This window comes from Colletotrichum orchidophilum, assembly GCF_001831195.1.
Source record: "Colletotrichum orchidophilum strain IMI 309357 chromosome Unknown Scaffold_49.1, whole genome shotgun sequence".
NCBI lineage: Eukaryota > Fungi > Ascomycota > Sordariomycetes > Glomerellales > Glomerellaceae > Colletotrichum > Colletotrichum orchidophilum.
Genome location: NW_019173005.1, coordinates 45,844 through 65,907, shown reverse-complemented (window position 1 = coordinate 65,907; position 20,064 = coordinate 45,844). Strand labels below are relative to the sequence as shown.

At 52.9% G+C, this 20,064-nt stretch overlaps 6 protein-coding genes across 6 annotated transcripts; 3 read left to right on the top strand and 3 right to left on the bottom strand.

Moving 5' to 3' along the window:
• Positions 1 to 292: 292 nt before the first annotated feature.
• On the top strand, positions 293 to 1,825 carry CORC01_06512 (uncharacterized protein; the record flags this gene model as incomplete). Its single annotated transcript, XM_022618153.1, has 1 exon — positions 293 to 1,825. One exon carries the CDS (start codon positions 293 to 295, stop codon positions 1,823 to 1,825), a length of 1,533 nt encoding a protein of 510 aa, XP_022475295.1.
• Positions 1,826 to 2,573: 748 nt separating this feature from the next.
• CORC01_06511 (DnaJ domain-containing protein) lies at positions 2,574 to 3,517 on the bottom strand (the record flags this gene model as incomplete). Its single annotated transcript, XM_022618152.1, has 4 exons — positions 2,574 to 2,651; positions 2,749 to 3,301; positions 3,365 to 3,425; positions 3,487 to 3,517. 4 exons carry the CDS (start codon positions 3,515 to 3,517, stop codon positions 2,574 to 2,576), a joined length of 723 nt encoding a protein of 240 aa, XP_022475294.1.
• A 2,169-nt stretch (positions 3,518 to 5,686) lies between these two features.
• Positions 5,687 to 8,193, top strand: CORC01_06510 (peptidase family M13; the record flags this gene model as incomplete). Its single annotated transcript, XM_022618151.1, has 3 exons — positions 5,687 to 5,822; positions 6,004 to 6,449; positions 6,538 to 8,193. The coding sequence occupies 3 exons, from the start codon at positions 5,687 to 5,689 to the stop codon at positions 8,191 to 8,193; spliced, it is 2,238 nt and encodes a 745-aa protein (XP_022475293.1).
• A 2,030-nt stretch (positions 8,194 to 10,223) lies between these two features.
• On the bottom strand, positions 10,224 to 10,967 carry CORC01_06509 (uncharacterized protein; the record flags this gene model as incomplete). Its single annotated transcript, XM_022618150.1, has 1 exon — positions 10,224 to 10,967. One exon carries the CDS (start codon positions 10,965 to 10,967, stop codon positions 10,224 to 10,226), a length of 744 nt encoding a protein of 247 aa, XP_022475292.1.
• A 2,044-nt stretch (positions 10,968 to 13,011) lies between these two features.
• Positions 13,012 to 14,113, top strand: CORC01_06508 (uncharacterized protein; the record flags this gene model as incomplete). Its single annotated transcript, XM_022618149.1, has 2 exons — positions 13,012 to 14,014; positions 14,064 to 14,113. The coding sequence occupies 2 exons, from the start codon at positions 13,012 to 13,014 to the stop codon at positions 14,111 to 14,113; spliced, it is 1,053 nt and encodes a 350-aa protein (XP_022475291.1).
• Positions 14,114 to 18,408: 4,295 nt separating this feature from the next.
• CORC01_06507 (uncharacterized protein) lies at positions 18,409 to 20,034 on the bottom strand (the record flags this gene model as incomplete). Its single annotated transcript, XM_022618148.1, has 1 exon — positions 18,409 to 20,034. One exon carries the CDS (start codon positions 20,032 to 20,034, stop codon positions 18,409 to 18,411), a length of 1,626 nt encoding a protein of 541 aa, XP_022475290.1.
• Positions 20,035 to 20,064: the final 30 nt, after the last annotated feature.

The window sequence follows — 20,064 nt, the reverse complement described above, 5'->3', positions numbered from 1 at the left end:
AATATTTTCCGTGCCGAAGCCCGCTACCCCTCTGTCTGACAATCAACTGGACGAGACTATCTCTGACCCATGAGAAGCGCCGTGGATATGCGCGTCAATTACAGTCGTGGCTGGCTTTCGTGCATAAACGACGGTGAGAAACCCCTCAGTTGGCCGTCCTGATGGGGTGGTGTGTCGCAGGTTCCCCCAGCCTGCTCCCATTGTGCCGTCAGAGCCTTACCCGACTTTCCAGAAACACCATCATGATGTTTCAATTGCCTGTGTTGCGTCGAAAACAAAGAAAACTCTCAACATGTCCAATGTTGTTGTTCAACATCAAGCAATCGGGGAACAGCACTCATTTCGTCCCGAGCTCCGAGTTCGCCGATTTGGTCGACAAGATTTCGAACGCTTCAATCAGGAGGCAGCCCGTGGGTCTCACCTCTGTGTGGGATCAGGTGCTATCGGGAAAGTCCAAGTCGAGTGCAAATATCACTGGAAGAAGGCACAATGGGGTGTCCTTGGCCTTAGCAGACATCCGGCCGGCATTGTCTACATCGACATGACGATTCATCAGCCCCCGGGGCACGACCTCAGCAACGCCACTGTCCTCATCACTTTGACCGAGCAAGATACATGTAAAGTCGATGATGGAGGCCAATGGAGACAAAGACACGTTCGGACGTCGCTGGAGTCGGACTACGCGGTTCAAGTGACTGACTTCTTTGGACCTAAGTCTATCACAGGTCCAAAGATTGTCACTTCCGAGATCAAACACAAAGTTTTCGAGCCTACTATAGGAGCTGGAGGATTCTTCGAACTGGGAGGAATGGGAACTCGTCATAGCGTGACGAGAGAGCTTGTCGACAGCTGGACCTTCAAGGGAACGGTAAAGCGGGCAAAAGACGGAGAGGGGTTTAGGTCCCTGGAGTGGGAGCTCAACGAAAGCGAGACGGCCAGCAACCCGTTTCGCAAGCACGTTTTCCATACCGGCTTCGCTTTCGAGCACAGTGGTCGACCGGTGACTATGTGCGTCGAAGTCGAGGGTCGACTCAAGAGCAAGATGCGGCAAAGCAGACACAAGCTTCTGCGATTCTGCTCAAAGTCGGGCGACACCGATAACTCGATGATCACCGAGATCGACCTATCTTCAGTGACATCCGTCTTCAAGAAACAGCTCGATGTCATCGCACATGGTCTAAACTTGGCCATGCAGAAGGAGAACCACGATGCCACCCCTGTAGAGATGCCACCGCCAATGCCAGCGACATTTGCAGAGATATCCCCTTCGACAGAAATCCCTTCCAAAGAAGTTGATGAGGTGGGAGATTCGGGAGTGGATGTTTTGATGCAGTATCTCCACCAGCCTGCCACGGTCGAGATCGTCCGTCAATCGTCGCCGGTAGAGAACGGAAGCGAATTCTCTGCGGGTGACGAGACACTCGTCAATGATAGCAGCGACCAGAGCGTTCCAGACAAGCCTATTCGATCTGTTGGCTTAGTCACTGCTCAGCACGTTTTGAAAGTTTCTGAGGTTGTGGCACTGGCCCTTTTCAATTGGGTCTTGATGGTGATGAAGCTCGTGGGTTCGGGTCAACAATTGCAGCTGACAGCCACGCCAGCTTCCATGAAGAAAGTCGGGTCATCAGAATACCATAAGGATAGTCCGCCGAGTCAGACTGATTGGGATGTTGAGATCGAAGAGCAGTTCACAAAGCCCCCTAAGCGTCTCTTAAGCCCAAAGCTCACGGCGTCCATCACCGATGGGCTCCCGCAAGTAATGGCTTCCCTTCAGAATGAGAGGATGTCAGAGCGCATTCAAGTGCGGCGTAGGGGGAGTATCTAAATTTTCGACCTGAGCAATGAGTACATGCATATACACACATACACATGCCATTGGACGGGATTTAATTGAGGTAACTTTCGGAGCGTTCGAGTGTCTCTCGGTCTTCTGTATTCGGTATTCGGGAAATATGGGGCGGAAGGCGGCCCGCTCCGAAACACTGCCGCCCGTTCAGACGTGTGAGAGGCCATTGTAACAACATTGCGGGTGTCGAGGTGATAGATATAAAAATATCAAAAGATTTACGCGTCAAGGACAGGATTCGAACCTGCGCGACCGAAGCCACTGCCTAATCTGGAATCAAGGTTTGATAGCAGGGCAGCCCATTAACCACTCTGGCACCTTGACTAGCGACTGTTGATGGAAATCGGGGAGGGGAAGCTGCCCATGATTCGTGAGTTCTGGCCCCGCTGCACCCCGCCTCACCGTCACGATTGCGGAGGCTCAAATTCCGGTTGTGCAGTGCCCCGTGGGAAATGGTGGGGTTCTGACAGATAGGTAGCCAGTCGGCGACCAGTAATGACCAAAGTTTCTGCAGAGTCAGAATCCATGAACATGTCGAAGTTGTAGGGAATAGGCTGGCTGCGCTTTACCAAAACATTTGATGGGATAAACGCTATCTAGTATATTGATGCCAAAGTGCCAAGGTGGCCTACGTTAAAGCTGCTTATTCTTACCGATCTTGATCCGACCCAAACTCCGAGCTGCCCATGTGATATAATCCTGAACCCGTCTGAAATCTCAAATTTTCCTAAGCTCCTACAGTGTGGCTGAACACCTTGGCAGCCAACTGGGTAAGCAACCTCGCACGATCTGCCTGAGGGAGGTCCTGCGACGCGTTAGCAACTATCCACCTAGCGGTACCACCAGCTGGAGCGAGAGGCTGACTGGATCTACCCGGTAGATATCTCCAGATTCGCACTGACCTGGAAAACAGCGTAGACACTCTTGCCCTTCGCGTCTCGAACGGACCCAAGCCTGTTTCCAGCGACAGCACCCGCCAGCGCGCCAGGCATGTTCCCGACGATGAAGCCCAGCGCGCCTCCACTAAGCCCGCCAACCATGCTCCAGAACGAGCTTGTCGGACGGTTTGTACCCTCCTCAGCCATGCCCTCTTCGCGCAGCATCTCCTCAAACACATCGCCGAACTGTGCGTTGTCTGCCTGCGCGCGCTGGCCCTCGTTCTGGCCTTGCTTCCCGCCGGTGAAGAAGTTCCATGCCCACGAGTAGGCATTTTGTGGATTGGGGCCGGCTTGTGGGGGAACTTCCTCCGCTGGGTCGTCATCGTCGTCGGAGAAATCGCCGTATGTTGTGCCGGCGGATGCGCCAAAGATGTTTCGCTGGGCGTCGTATTCGCGGCGCCTTTGAGTGTCGGAAAGGGTGTAGTATGCGTCGTTTACAAGCTGGAACTTGCGGGTGCGCGTTGCTCGCTCGGGCGAATCGGCGGGGACCCTGTCTGGGTGCGTTTTCAAGGCGGCTCTGTAAGGAAAAGTCAGTACCTAGGGATTTTTGTTGAGGACTTCAATATCGTAGGATACATACTTCTTGTAAGCATCACGAACTTGCTGGGTCGTTGCCGCCTCCGAGATCTCGAGGATCTTGTCTTCAAGCGCAGTGTTAGTCGCGGCTCAGAATCTATGGTGGGGTATCGGAGGAGGGCTTACAGTAGTTTGGAGGGGCGCCAGTGTTCGCCATCTTGATAATCGGTAGGACTAAAGGTACAGTAGGCTTGTTCTAGATGGCAAAATAGCGATATCAACCGTAGGGCAAGGGAGGAGAAGAGGCCACAAGCTTCAGGTGATCAGATAGATATGAGATGGCGCTTAAGGGTGCCGATACTCCTCGAGGAACCAGGCGTGACTGACATCAACGTCATTGTGGCGCATGAAACCAGAAGGTAAACGTGGCTTGATCAACTTGCGGGGCATTGGCTCCGGGGTATCCCCCACTTGCCTTTCCTCATGGTCTGTGCTTTCTTTACCTCAGCTGCGGTGCACAGACCTTTCTCAGCTGTTCACCACGTGCCCACTTCCTTCAGCCAAGTGTCTTTCGTGACAGCACCTTTCCAGTCCTCCTCCTATGTTCTCAGAGGTTCGCAACAGCCCGTCAGCGAGAAGCCTCCAATCATTTTGGTTCTTCAGGTGCCATTACATTGCGTTTGTCATGTTGTCACACGAGGTACAGACCTAGACCGTGAGATGGCAAGCACCAACATCGGACCATCAGCTGCGCCAAAGTCTTCGAGTCGTCTGGACGGCCGGTTGCTGTCAGCCTCATCCAATGCAGCATACCTCCTTTTCTAGTCTCGAACCCTTGATATTGTTCAGAGATCCGTTGCTGGGCTTGAGCGCCAGGAATGGTAACCTCAGTGTCATCTGCGGCTCTGCGTCCGAAGAATGACTTCCTCAGTTTTTGCATGCTTTACTTACGTGGTGTAGTGAAATGATCATGTCGCATTCGTTTCCGAAAGCGGCCACCGCGGAAGGTTTCTGTTCATCCCATTGGATCCTGGATGAAAATCCCCAGCGATTCATTCCAAGGTTCAAGGACTCTGCGAGGCGCATTGCCTGCGTATTCTAGCCTCCGCAGCTAGGTTCATACTAAAGTCTATTCTGCAGAGGTCACTACTGAACCAGCGACCCCAAGAAGTCTAAATATAAGCCTGCTCAGAGTCGGCCGTTGCTTAATCGGCGTGCATGCACTCTCGGCACTGCTTAACTGGTGGGTAAATGGTTGTCTTCTTACGGTTCGCCATATGAGGCATTCATTTGGTCAACCAACTTTCAGCTTCTGAATGCTGGTGTAAGGAGTGAGAAATGGATGCCCTATCCTTCACTGCCGTTAACAGGACACCGACAAGCTCAATCGCAGCCATACATCAGCCCCATATTCCACCTGTTCGTCCTGTGCAGGCCAAGGCTGATACCACTTTGTCCGTCAGCATCTGATGGCCGGCCCAAGTCCTCCACGAGCGATGTTTTTGTGGAAACGTAAGAAGATAATCTAGCGACGTCGGATTACTCAACTTGAGAGAATAAGCTAGGTTACGCGGGGGATCCGGGATGGGGAGACGGGATCAGCTTTCCGCGGCTGAAGTGTAAGGTCGGAGATTACCGTGCCAGAGCTCCAATCCTTGGCGCGCGGCTCTTTCGAAGTTCTTTTCTCCGCTATGCTTGTCTTTGCCGCATGTACATCTGAAAACTGCCGAGTCGACTTCGTCACCACACAGAGTTCCGATATTTCGACGGTCTTGGGTTGGCGTAGTTTTGGCGAATGGCAATGTTGGCAGGAAAGGAGACAAGACAGCTTCGCCTGCGATGTTCCAGCACGTCTCAGGATGGGGTTAGGAAGGCGCAAGTAATTGGACTCTGCCTTGGCTGAAGGTAATGAAGAAGGTAATGAAGATCGTGAGGAAGTTGAGATGGACGAGCACCTGTTTGTGTACCCCCAGACTAGAAGACTGGATCAACACCTTGCTGCCTTTGTCTTTTTGGCGACATCAACAGGGTCCTCGATGCCCAACATCATCCAGACCAAAAAGGTTTGCAAGAAAAGCATGTCTTTCTACCTATCCGAGCCATTATAAATAGGGACCAGCTCGGCCCCAAATCCACACTGGATGAACCAGCTCCAACCGATCCTCACCGGCTTTCCTCTTCATTGTCGTTGTTGGTTCGATCATTGGCTTCTCGGTGAAACGCACTCCTGATTCACGCAAGTGCCTCAGCGTTCCTGACCTGCTCGCCAGGTCGCGTCTTCATCGTCAAGGTCTGTACGGTACTTCAACTTACCAAAAAACCCCGTCACTGACCTTTAATGACAGCTCCGTAAGACGGTCTCAGGTACTGCTCGACAGTTGGTCAAATGGCTCCCCTCAGTGCGGCGGCCGCCGGTAGCAGCCTTTGCACTACACCGATATGTCTCGAGATCGCCTCCAACATCCTCCTCAGTCTCGCCCCGAACTATACTGAAATCGACCCGTGCACAGACTTTGACAAATGTGCGTCGCACGACTTCCATTATTAGCTTTTGTTTCCCCCACTTGCATTGCCTTCAGCTTAAGCTTCCCGGCGCCCAAGTTAGATCCTTGTCTCACATCTCTTTTCGTTGTTTCCGACTCGGCACTGCCGCGGATTCTGTACGTTACATGACTATGGTTGGCTGATATGTGTTCTTGGCAGATGCGTGCTCTGGGTGGAAAGCAAGCCACGCGCCAGAGGCCGGCCAAGGCAAGACCTCCTCGCTGGGTGTCGTCGGCAGCGACGTCTATGTGGTGTTGAAGAACATCTTGGAAGGTTCTTATCCCACTGGGCCCGAAGCCGGATTCATCACGAAATCGCTGTCAAAAGAGCAGGTGGGCGTGGATCGGGACAATTTCCAGCTCATCGTGGAGACTTACAATGCTTGCCTCAATGACACCGCCGTCAAGGCGGCAGGCTTGGGCCCCCTTATCAATCTCGTCAATCGCATCACGGAAGCTTTCCCCGTAGCAGATAGCACAGAGGACAGGGAACGCAAGATCTCGAAAAATGATGCCAAAAACATGGGCAAGACGCTGTTACTCTTTGGTCAGCTCGGCATCTCGACATTCGAGACAATCACCGTTGACTTTGATGACCAGAATCCGGTATGTTCACTTCAGTTCTGTGTGTCGTCACAATCATTCGCTCAGTAATTTGACCACACCACTAAGAATTCTTACTGATATGAACCAGAACAAGACGCTCATTTACGTCGTGCCCGGGGGCTCACCGTTGCTCACCGGCTCCGTAGCCAAGAATAACGACACTGTTGCGGAGTATGAGCGCATTATGACAGCAGTGCTTCAGGCAGTACATCCGGGCAAACTCGATGTTATGAAAGCCCAGAGACTGGCTTTAGCCGTCACTAAGTTTGAAAAGGATGCGACCGCCTTGCAGGCTACCGATGACAGCAAGACAAACGCAAGTGTGAGTAAGGTCCATCTCCCTAGGGTTGTTCCAGAATTTGACACGCTCCAGTCACCCGCGAGAAAATTCAAGTTGGCAGAGGTCACGAGCGTAGCCCCAGAACTCGGTCACGACTTCGTCATCAACAACTTGATTCCCGCTGACTATACGCCGGATCAACTTGTGTTCTCCCCCGCTTACTTTGGAAATCTATCTCAGCTTCTTTCCAATTCTACTGTTGAAACGGTCCAAGGCTTCTTCATCTGGAAGGCAGTATCCACCTTCTCCGGTTTCGTCGAGGCAGATGTCACGGAAAGGCTGAATGACATGAAATACAAGCTTCGCGCCACAGACCCAGAGTTGGTTGGCAAGCCACCAAGATGGCAGCGATGCGTCGGTCATGTTGATGAGGGAATCTCATGGAGTGGTCTACCTGCCGGCCTTGGCTGGATACTCAGTCGATTCTACCTTGACAAGGCATACTCAAACGAAGCTCGTGATCTGGCTGTCAACATGATGGGCACGATTCAGCAGGCCTTTATCTCACGCCTCGGCGAAAAGGATTGGTTAACATCAGAGGTCAAGAAAGAGGCCGAGGTCAAGGTCAAAGCAATTTCTAGGAAGATTGGTTATCCGGACGTGTCTCCAGACACCAAAAACCCACGCAAACTTGCAGACTATTACTCCGGTCTGAAACTGACCAATTCCTACTTCAACAACGCTGTCGCTTTTGCGACTTTCTCCAGCAAGTCGTCATGGGCTCTACTCGGCAAGCCCACAGATAGAAATATCTGGCTGCAAACCCCATCGACAACAAATGCATACTACTCTCCGACCTTCAATGACATTGTCATCAATGCTGGCATCCAACAAAAACCCCTGTATAACGTTGCTTATCCTTCTTATATCAACTATGGTGCTCTCGGCGCCGTTCTCGGCCATGAGCTCACCCATGGCTTTGACAATAGTGGGCACAATTACGCTGCCAACGGCTCCCTTGCAAATTGGTGGGATGAACAGAGCCTCAAGGCGTTCAGTAACCGCACCAAGTGCTTCGCAGACCAGTACCAGAAGTTCACCGTCATTGCGCCAAACGGTACGGACGTTCCTGTCAAAGGTAACTTCACACTCGGTGAAAATATAGCAGATGCTGGAGGTGTGGCAACAAGTTATACGGCGTGGAAGAAGCTACAGGCAGACCAGAAGGCTCAGGATTTCGATCTGCCTGGTCTGCCGGGCTTCTCGCATGACCAGCTGTTCTTCTTGAAATGGGCACAAACTTGGTGTGAGGTGTCGTCCTCGCGGGAATACGACGTCTTTCTGCTCGGGGCCGACGTGCACTCCCCAGGATTCGCTCGCATCAAGGGACCCTTGGATAATTCGAAGGACTTTCGCAGCGTTTTCAACTGCCCTCAGAGACAGCCTACGTGTGAGCTTTGGTAGACGCCCCATAGAGCTACGAGAAGCCGATAGCCTCGACTATCCAAGCAACGAGCATCGTCGGCGTTCGAGGCTGCTTGGTTGTGCCGTGGAGGACTTTGCTCTTTGCTCGTTCGCCAAGCCTACATACACCATAGATTAAATCAAGAAACATCACACAAATTCCCACGAGCCATGTGCGAACAACCTGCTGGGTGTTAATCTCCAGCCATTCAACATTCCTCATTGATGGTAGAGTGCGATTATCTATCCCCGCGATAAAGCACTCACCAGCACCAATGAGACTCAACCTCGACTCGAACGGAAATTTCGTTGTCTGCAGCAGAGTATAATTATATTTATATTGAATCACCCTTTTGTTTCTCATTTCCCTAGACATCTCCGGTATCACAGTCAAAACTTGAGGCGCCTCAAAGCGGACCGATCACTGATGGGTCCTATCATAAGATAGGATGCCGGGCACCCCACCACTGATCCCGAAGTACGGCCCCACTCTCGCCCGGCTCGGCACCGGCGGTAACGGACAGGAACCAACGACGCCGCAGCATCCCTTTCTAGCCGTCCAATGTGACAGACACATTGCGACTATTCCCAAAAAGTTCCAGCAGCCATCCGCCAAGTGCTGTTCGGTTTTTTTCTTTTCTTCTTTTTGGCTTTGTTGCTCTCAATCATACCATGTAAACTTTCTGGCTGACTGCTGGGTTCCGAGTGCCTTGGCGCGTGCCAACCATTAGCTGCCCCTGGAAACGACCTGCTGAAATGGCCGGGCTTCAACAATCCCAATTTCCTCCATGTGAGTCCATAGTTGCGACACAGCCCCGCGAATCGCCCTGTCAGTCATTGTCGAGTCTCGACAATCATTCTATGCCTATGTTGTCTCAATATCGGGCACTCATTGTTCTCATTGCATCTCTCCATCACCTTCGACGCTGGATCCTTCTTCACATCGGATTCGTTGGGACGTAGCAAAGTGCGATATCGATACAGCCCTCCACTATGCGATCTTGAAGCATGATGTCGAGGCCGCCAAGCAGCTTATGATGTTTGAATATTCCCTTTGGTTGGTTCCTTCTCGTGACAAAGTTCCTCGGCAATCCTTGCTAAAATCGTTGTTTCTGACGCCAAGGTATCCAGGCGATGGCATGGACAAAAATTGAAATCAGATGCTTCCAACACTCGCAGACATCAGCCCAAACTTCCTCCGGCAGACTTAAAGGACTCACCGGCCGGGATATGCTCCTCTTCAAGGAGAGCCCCAATCAGCATTTCTGCTGGTCTGCAAGGTCACCTGCGAGGTAGATGGCGACGATGTGGATTGGAAAGCGGGATTGAAGCTCGAGGATGCAGTGACTCTTGAGCAGGACCACTTACGATCCGATTCTCTAGAACGTGGCCATGGCAAGCTCGGGGATATATGGGGTCAGGCGTGTAATATCGACGCCACGGAAAGGCGTCGCGGGAAAGAATTATGCGTCACTGTTGGCCCTGTGAACTGGGCGCGTCAGGACCGGTCCTTCCCGACTGAGGGGATGAGTAAGACAACCGTGAATAGGAGGACGACGACCACGAAGAGAACGATGAAGAGGGACGCGACGACGAAGGATTCGAAGGACATATGCATCGCTCTAGCAATCGGATTCCTCGAATTATTCCTGAGACCATTCAGACGTATAAGCTGAAGAAAGCATTCCAGTCTTTTCCTCCTACTCCTCCGCAATACCTGTCAGGGCAACGCTTTTAGGCTCCAAACCACACTCAAATGTCTTGTCTTCTCACATGGGAGTGAGAGATAAATATCAGCTTTGCTATAAATATGCTCGAAAACACTGAACGCCGTACACCATCGCCCTATTATGGTATCATATCCTCCGCTCGATGCGCCAAAAGTTTCCAAAAAAAAAAAAAAAAAAAAAAAAAAAAAAGCGCGCCTCTTCGCGCCTTTCGACTCAGCGAGACAACCTCAGTAAATATAAGTCGTCCGTCCTGGCTCAGGTTCAGATAAGTCAAGCCGTCGAATGCCCATCCAGTCTGGCTCAGCAAGCCAATTTCTCCTCCACCTCCCTGGTGTACAGCATCCCCTCGACCTCCTTCTCCCACTTCATCACTCTCCTGACCTTTTCAAGAGCCGTTCTCAGCTCCCCCCAAGTCCAGAACTCATCCATCAACCCATGCGCCCCGGCAAACAAACTCGGCAGCCGAAAGTCATCCTCCGCAGGGCCCAACAATCTGACGATCCCACCGTTACCGACCTCCTCCTCGGGCTGCGGGAGCGGCGTAAACTCGATCAAAACAGCTAGCCTCCTCATATCGGTGAAGCAGCGCGAGCAAGCCCGTAGCGCTTCGGCGATGCGCCGCTCATCGAGGAGAACGGACCAGTGGATCCCGACGTTTTCGATGCCCGGCTTGGTGGTCCAGAGCGAGTCCCACGCTCCGAGACGCGTGCGGTAGACGAGCGGCGGAAGGTAGACAATGTCCGAGAATGGTACGAATTCCAGAGGCGGCGGCGGCGACGGGCGGGAATCCTTTTGGACGTCGTAGGGGTACGGGAAGGGACGGAGGAGGGCGCGGGTCGCCTTTCGCGATTCGGCGTTTGTGAGGAGACCGGCGGCGCGCGGGTGCCGATACTCGCGGGGCGGTTTGATGAGGTGGGTGTCTTCTCGGTATTCGAAGACGCGGGGTTGCGAGCCAAAGGTTTCCCAGATGAGGAGGCGGAGTTCGAGGGGGAGGGCCAAGAACGGATGACAGCTTTGCGGGGGTGGGGGATGGGGCAATGTCATTGTTGGTTGTGAAGATGTGAGGCTGGCGTTTGTGGTGGACTTTATTTGCAGCGACAGCGTAGCTTGAACTGATATGCCACAACACCAGTGCCGTTTCAGTTTCCGCTCTCTTGATTACTTGTTAATTTCTATTGTTGAGAAGTGGCAATCTGCGACTCGAAGATGACAGCCACTTGACAGCAGTAGGGTATCTGACGTATGTAGCCGCGAAGTAAGATGAGATGAGATGAGATGAGGTGAGTTGGGACGGAAGAGTGACAGGTCGTCAGCTTTTTCAGCTTTCCAGGCATCGGGCGGCTGAAGTATGTTCGCCGCTCCGTCAACCCGTCAACGGGAATGCCTGCGTCGGGGCCCCAGCGGCGGGAACGTGGTCTTACATTGGCAGCCATTAGCCAGTAACCCTCGGCTTGGAAAAAAGTCTCTCGTGGTGAAATAGATTGCTGTAACTTGGAATGGAGGGATCTCCTGTCATGACGTCGGACGGTTGGGCCCTTGAACCGTCGGGATAACGTGGTTAACCTCTTACCGCCTCCTACTTATGCACATCGGGAAAAACGGGTTGGACCCTGCGGATTCGTCGTGCATCATGAAACTCTGGGCGACGGGCAGCATGATTCATACCCGCATGTTATTAATTTCTCCAGAGACCAAGGTAGAGACCAGAGGCAGACGGTAAGGTAGACTCTGAATTGCGCGAATGTATGTAGCGTTGCAATTCAAGAACCTGCTGTAGGTAAGTGACTTAGTGAGCTGAGCACATCCGGAAGATCCGATATACAGGGCTGGACCCCTCCGACGCCGGGAAAGCTTGAAAAGGTCGCTTCGTAAACGTTGCGTGATCGGGACTGGGTTCTCACGCGACAAACACGGCCTTTTTCTCTAGCGAGCCCGCGCATCCCTTGAGTCGGTCGCTGTGCGTGACTAGTTTCCGGCGGCCTGACCGAAGGGATGCCCCATGCAGCGCGGTGCCGTCATTTCTTCCCAGCTCGCCTAAAGGATGGGTGTCTGGCGAGGAATTATCTCATTGATTGCGATAATTAAACTTGATGGGCAGGCCCCAGCATGTTTAATCACTGGTTCTCACTCATCGGTGAGGGAAAGTTGGGTGCACTCCTTATCTGTTACTGTCCCTGCCAGGGTTCAATTGATTTCACTGGTGCAAAAAAAAGAAAAGAAAAAAAGTCGGCTAAAAACGAAACTTTTGGTGGGTGGGGTTCACCGGAAGCGGCACGCGGCGCGAAGCATCGGCGGTGCGGGTACCCGTCGCCGGGTGGGTCGCTGGCAACATGCGAGCCCGCCGTCATCTGTAAAAGCCGGCAAGGCCTCATCGATAAGTTGCAAAATCTACAACTTGTTTTTTTTTTTTGCTAAATGGAACTTTATCTTCGGCATCAGAACTGGGTACTGCTAACCCACGCCTTGTCTCTCGTACTGCTCCAGGAAGTTTATTGCACGAGAAGAGCCTATTAATGCGCCTCAATGACCTCAATAAAGTCTATTAGGACGAATTTTAGGTGCAGACGATCTTAAATCGGTCCGAGGCAAGTAAGCCACTGTTATCGGAAACTCGGTGGCTCGCAGGAGCAGACTCCGGAAGCCAGGTCCGACTACTGGCTCGGTGGGGCCGTTCTCTTCCGGACGGAGGCCGGCGCCGAGTCTGAACCGTGATTGAGATTGCCGCATGGAGAAAAGGCGTTACTGATTGAACAGATTATTACACGTTCTGATGACTCAGCTGGCTCCGGTGCCATCGACGACTTTCCCACTGAAGTCAACCACAAACCTTAAAGCGCCTCCTCTCCCCGTCCAGGTCCTTGGTGATCGAGTCTTCGCTTGTTTTGCTTGTGATTACCCTGATGACCTGCTGGCATGTATAAATTTGTCTCCCACTTTGTCTTTCTGGCCATACCGTGTCCTACGAAATCCCCAGAACGCATTCCTTCGATACTCGGTCAATCCCAGCAACTCATTCGTATAAATATTCCCCGCTTGCTCTCCTTCCCATACCATTCATCATAGCAAAAGTCGGCTTCTCCACAGTGAAATGGCGTCCTCGATGATCCCCCCGGAAGTCTGGTTACACGTCAATCACTATTTGAACTGGAGTGCCGACCTCGCTGCGCTCGCGCAAGTCAATCGTAAGTTCTACGATATTTTTCAGCGTGAGGTATACCTCGCAGCGGTACGAGAGGACAATGCCGACATCATCGTCAAGAGCGCTTCGACGGGGAACCTGCGTACTCTTCAACATGCGTTGTCGTACGGCGCGGACCTGAACAAGGTCTATCCTGCCGAAGCGCCTCCACGTTTGAAGAACTGGGTGGAGAGAGCAGGGAGGCACGATTCCAACGTCATCCTGTCCAAAGCATGCTTTGCGACACCCTTGCATCTCGCCGCAAAGCACGGGCATTACGACACCGTCCGGTGGCTCCTCGATCAAAACGTCGACACCGAATTGCCGGGGCGCTTTCTGTGCCAATGCCTCCCTGTGGGCATCATGGGGACGTTGGGTCAACCAGACGACGTATCGGACGGGGTACCCGGCTGGACGCCCCTTCATCTTGCAATTTGCAACCGACAGGTGGCCGTTGCCCGTCTGCTGCTCTCTTCCGGCGCATCGCAAAGCGTGCGGGTGAATCACTCTTCTTCCAAATTTCCTCACTTCAACCGGTCTTTCTACGGTGATTCGTCGATAGGACTTGATCCAACGCGGTACAGAGGTCCAATGGTGGTTTCCGCACTCCATTCCGCTGCCTATTCCGGAACCAAGCCCATTATAACACATCTCGTACGGGACCTGAAGACAGACATCAACAAGCGTTTTGAAATGATTGGTGCGACGCCACTGTACTACGCTATCGCTGCGTCTGATTTGTCCTCGATTGTTCTCCTGCTAAGCCTTGGGGCGAGGCCAGAAGTGCCCTTTGTTGGCTCCACGAAGTATCAGACTTACGACAGCGCTCTCGAGTTCGCTTTGGTCTCTAAAAAGACTGATGCAGCACTACAACTTCTCACGCAACCGGGTGCGGCCTGGCATAATCCTCCCGGTGACAGGCTGGCAGTCTCTAAGCTAAAACACCTTCTCACTATGTCAAGAGTCTCCTATTCGCGCAACCTGCATTTCCAACATCTGGCACCGAGTCTAAACACTATAATACCGCCTCTGTTATATTTAACCGAGCAGCAACATCAACCGGACTTCCCGCCTCTTGACCAAGAGATCCTCGACTCTCTCTTGATCGCATGTCAATGCAATTGCAAAGCGCTGGAGAGCAGAACCCTGGAATTCTTTTTCCCTTGTGGCGTTGATCCTAAGAGAGTTGTCGAGCATCGAGTCGGGCCTACACTTATAGAGTACTATAGCAATACGGCTTCGATTCTAGACGATTTGGGCCCCTTCCCTGGATGTAGATCGACATTGGTACAGTACCCCCACTATGAGTCTTTGTCTCCAGACGAAGTGGACGCCTTGGAGGCTCGTTCCGGCATCACGACTTGCACCGTTGGCATGCTTGCGCTACATGCGATTATCAACGTTTTAGAGTCCGATTCAATCCCTGGAGCTACCGGACAGGGCAACCAAGTCTTGATTCGTAATATCAAATGGCTCATTTCGAATGGAGCTTCTCCGACGGCAATACCAGGCATGGATCCGAAGTGGAGTCCGCTTCGTTACTTTTTTGATACCATCACGGAGACTTGGTCTAGTACCTGTATGAAAGAGCACTGGTTCGCTGGCTCTGACAGATCTTTGTCCAACGATATAGTCGGAATCATTAAAGTCCTTGGGGCCAGCGGCGGATGGTTCCCATTGGGGGAGGACAATGACGAGGCCATGCGCAGCACTGTATCGGCATGTCATAGTGCCATGGCGCGTTTGTTGCCGAAATCATTGGCCCAAGGCATTACAAGGACGCGCAGTGAGATTGTGAGTTGTATGCCGCTCAGGGTTTATGAAGTTTGGAAAACTTTGGATTCTTGAGGCATTGAACCTGCGGAGACGGAAGGATGGGTCTCATTTCGAGTGGATACAACGCTGCAGCGCTTATCTCCCGCCTACCCATGTAATGTAATGAAGATTATTGTGGCAGATGAAATCTCTTTTATCATCATTCGCTCTCCCTTCATGTTGCCATCACCATATCGCCAGTGGCTCACATCGTTTCAATCATGCGAGGCTACGGCATTTACAGACTGGATGTTCTTCTCAGATAACTAAACGTTAACAAACCACCAGGTTCAACGCCGATTGCAATCAGCCAGCCGCTCGCCAGCCCGGCACCAAGCTCACAAAAGCCTCCTCTCTTCATCAATGTCTCCCCTCCCCCCCACCATCAGATTCGATCGACATGTGAGGTCCGTTTCGTAGTTGAAACTTGGACGTTGGTATCTAAGACAGGTTTAGATTTTAGCGTCGTTCCTGGGAGCTCTAGTGACACTTCCCCCAGTCCATCCAGTCTGGTCTCAACCCTTTCCGAGGCCGCCGGGCCCGCGCCCGCGCCCGGACGCTAAGGGCAACCATCTCTCTCATACGCCTCCTTCTTCCAAAAGACAAGACACCAGTGCCGGTTGAAGTGTCACAAACTCAGTTCGGAGCCGGAAAGACGCCTCTGGCACCTCGGGCCATCGTCGAGTTGGACCAATGGTATCAAATTGGCTCGATCTGACGTTTGACGCTGATGCAATAGCCCGCTGCGCCGTCGTTAGCCTCCGGTAAAAGAAAGGATGCTCCCTGAAACCAGCTGTCTGAACCAGATCGTCTAGTCCCATCAATCAGATCTCGAATCACCGTTCTTAACAACACCATGGCAACGACACAATCGACGACTAATCTCAGAACACACTAGCAACCTCGGAAAGCTTCCCCCGCCGACCATAATGAACCATCCTACATCCTGCCAAGAGCCAGATGATCGGTCCTAATCGCACGACATCTGAGGGCTTGCGTTTGGGGGGCGGATGCAGTCGTGGCAGTGTCAAAAAAAAAAAAGTCAGAAGACGCCACCTCTCAACGTCTGAGAGCGCAGCGCAAAGGTCCAAGGCGGAGTCAAGCTCTGCCCAAACATCGAAAAAAGAAACGAAAAGAAATATCAATGTCTGAGGAACCAGAGATGCTTTACGTCGGGTGCAATGACACTGTCTATCAAACCACGCCAGAAATCTACCTACCTACAGGCGAATGAAGCAGCGCAAACAATCCCTCCTTCATCGACGTCCAGACCTGCAGAAGCCTTTCATCACAATTCACCACAATTGCAACCCTCCTTCGGCTTCCATCCGCTAATCAAAAGCCCGAGAAACAGAGAAACCTTACGCACTTAATGCAAGGCACGGCGAAATATCGAAATACCTGCAAAGTCATGCACGTCGCGCCGCCGTCGCCAAGGGTGTGGCCTCCATTCGGCGGTGGCAGTATAGAGAGCCCTGTAAGATGCGTCCGGCCAGCATGCCACCCTCATCTAAACCAAGACACACATGCGCGCGCCCGCGAGCCGCGCGCCGCATTCTCAGTGAGAGTAGCATCCTCTTACGCTCTGTTCATCACTGGTTCACCAAGGGAAATGCTATCCTGGCGGGGAGGCAAGGAGGGGGGGAAAGCCACCATCGCAAAGGTAGTTACGCTACAGCTTGCACCGGCAACATCCCATCCCGCCGCTCGTGCCGTCCTGCCGCCGTCGCATCCACCAGTGCCACCCAAGAGACCCAGAAACCCTTTTTCCCCCTCTCTCCTCTAGATGGTCCAATGGTGATTGCGCAATAGCTATCAAGGACCTCCAAAGCCTAGGCAGGCGACGGCGACAACAATCTCACCCCTCATCTTTCTCCCGCTCATTGAGAGCGAGAGGACAAGGTGAGTTCTCCCAATTACTAAGCCAAGAAAGTTGCCTTTGCCCCCGTTGCCAAGGATAGATGAGGAGGCGCACGCGCATAAAGGCCAAACGAACGTGCCCTCCCACCACGCGGAAAGCTCGAAAGCTCTCCCCAATCCACTGCAACCCTACGGATAGCGAAACGGGTTCTGCGGGTGCAGGGTAGTCGAGCACGCATCATGTTGGTGGAACTAGGATGCATCTTGTACGTCGTACCTTGCTTCGCACTGGTCCGTCCAATACCGCTCGTCAAATCATGATTGTCCGGCCAGAGTTTGCGGCTCTCCGCAACTCTCTCCATCTCTCTCTGTCAGACTGTCGTCAGAACTGCCGCCGCCACGTCTTCGACGTCTGCTCTCTATGCGGATACTCCCACCGGGAAATGTCACCTTTCGCAATCTGTATTCCTGAGGACGGTGGACCCCAAGAGAAAGCGGGGTTGGACAGAGAGATGAGAGGAGGCAGAAGAAAAAGAATTGCCCGACGCACGCAACGACAATCCCATGGGCGCGAATGCCATACCATCTCCATCCCCGAACCCACACCAGCGTACCATCGTACAAGCCCCTCTAACCACATGGCGAACGGAGTCCTCCTCGGTGCGGCGGTGCCTGACCCTGCTTTTCCTTCGCCTCCCTCTCACCCTCTCTACTACCAGTACCATTGGCAAGCCTGACCAGACAGGTCCAAAAAAAAAAAACAATGGACTCGGATCTTCTCCCCCTCTCTCCACCCCCACCCAACCAGCGTCGCGGGAAGTTTGAAGACCAGGGATTCCCCGGCGCGAGTAAATCGCCCGCTGCCAGATAGATGATGCCAGGCCAAGTTGAGAACGAAGATGGGACCTGTCAGTGACCCTACCAGACTCGGTCAGACGTGCCCATCCGCCAGGCCTCCCATGAGCACATGCAATCACTCTATGCGCCACGCTGAGGGGCTCAGCCCCCAAATCAACCCGATTCATGGTCTTCCATGTCAGCCGAAAAAAGTAGCTTTGAGGCATGAAAAGAGTTCATTAAGAAAAGATCGGATTGTTGGAAAACGAACCAGTCACGCCGGTAAAGCCGAAGCCTGCGTACGCTTGGCTTCGTCATGCGGTCATTATGGCCGTGGCCAGAGCAAGGAACCTGCGAGTGTGGCTGGGGAGGGAATCCGGGTTGAGGTATCATGAGTTTTTTTATTTTCATTATGGATCGAGTCCACTTGCTACGTAAGAGTCCAGAAACGATCTTCACCATGCCATGCCGAGGAGCGCCTCCACGTGGCGAATTTGCCTCCTCTGCAACGACTCCAAAGGTCGATGCCAAATGTCTAGCACCTGAACTGCCTGGATGTGACTAAAATGCCTTTTCTTCCGAGCTAAATGACGAAAGCCATGTCGCAAATAAAGGACGACGCTCTCCATGTGGTATCATATCAAAGACGAATCGCAAAAATGTGTAAATCCAGCCAAACAGGAATGTGTCGAGTATTGATGGGTCGTAATCATCTAATGTCCGTTGCACTGATCGAGTTCGGTTCAAATCAAAAACGGTAGTGGCGGCGTGGTTGAAGTGTGGTGCCAGCAATTATTAAAGCGCAACGTCCTCGTCGACAAGCGTCTGTAGCGTCATGGGGTCTCGAAGGCGTCGCGCCTTGTGGATGGCGACGAGGTAATCGACGAGGCCTTCAGCATCAGCGCGCAATGCATCAAGCTCCTCCTTGGTGCACCCGGTTGTTTCGGGATCCTTGCTCGGATAGCGGTAAGCGGCGAAGACAATGCCGCGATCGTTCAGTGACATGTCTTGCGCACCCGGGCTTCGGGGACTTGAGTTCGCAGAGCTTCTTCGGCCAGTGGCCGTGTGGAAAGCGTGACCATACCCTCGTGCAATCTCACCAGCCTGCGCGTCATCGCTGCGGTATTCCATCCAGCCCTCCTGCTTCAAAATCCTGGACTGAACAGTAGCTGAGATACGGAAGGGACTGGTCAAATTCGACAAGCCATAGGCGGCGAGCAGTCGTCCAGTCATACCAGCAGTGGTGTCCACCATCGGTCCATCCATAGGTCCAAGAAGCGAATTTCTCATGCTCGAAGGTCGAGATGAGAAGTCCATAGAAGAGCGAAATGTGGGCGACAATAGCTCTGACGCTCCTTCGGGCCACAAATTGACGATATAAACGAGGTCGAACTTGTGCTTGGCCGCAATCTGAGCGACCTGCAACGCTCCTTCTTTGGCGACATCGTCAGCATGAATAGAAGAGGTTCGTCGTTTGGAGCCAACTGATGACACTGTAGAGGCTGGAGTTGGCGGGGATGGTGGCAGTCGTAAAGGCGCCGGCATGATTGAAGTGTCTGCATCATCCTCCAACTCTGGTTCCTCCAAAATGTCTTCGTCCGAGAGGTTGAAGAAATCCATGACATCCCCACCTTTGAGGATCTGGCTTGATGAAGTAATGGACCTGTGAGGTCTCGACTGGCCCTGAGGCCTACGCAAAGCCGCCGCCTTTTCCTCTCTTCGACGTCTGGTGGCTGCAGCGGCGGCTTTCCTTTTGGCCAAGCTCAGCTCTGCAGAGTCTCGAGATTGGATATCGTGGATGGGCTTCATTTCTGGAGATGCGGCAGGCGTCGGCAAATCTCTGCTGAGAGAAGAGGATGGCCGGCGCCGGGATCCCTTTATGCTTGAGTCGTCCTCGTGGTCCGAGGTGGGTGGGGTGTCTGCTCTGGGAGGGATGATGACAGAGCTGTGGCGGTGCTCGAGGGAAAGTTTATGCGCTGTGGGGAGAGTTTTCGAAGAGAAAGTAGCACTAAAAGGCGAAGCCGGGGAAGGGGATGTGGGAGGAAACGGAAAATCGAATCCACGCAGACTCGCCACCGGCTGACTTTCTCTGCGGTGATTAAGCGACATGGAGCGGGTTGGAAGGTTGAGAGTTGTTGTGCTTGCGCTGTTGAGGTGAGAGATGTGTATTGAGATGCGCTCGGACTGATTCTCTGGGAGGCTCTGGGTACGTCTCTCATTTTGCGAGGCTACAATGCGCTCCTCTCTGGCCTTCATGCGGGAGACCCGCGGGCGGATGAAAGACGGCTGGGGAAAACTGTGATCCAGGCTAGCGGTCCTAGGACCCGATGACTCCAAGGTTGGCGTTGATGGACTTGTTTGGATGGAGAAGTCCTTCCTCCGGGAGAAAAGTTTCTCCAGGCGGTCGAAGCTGGTGGGCATGATGAAAGTGGCCGAGTGACGGCTACTTGC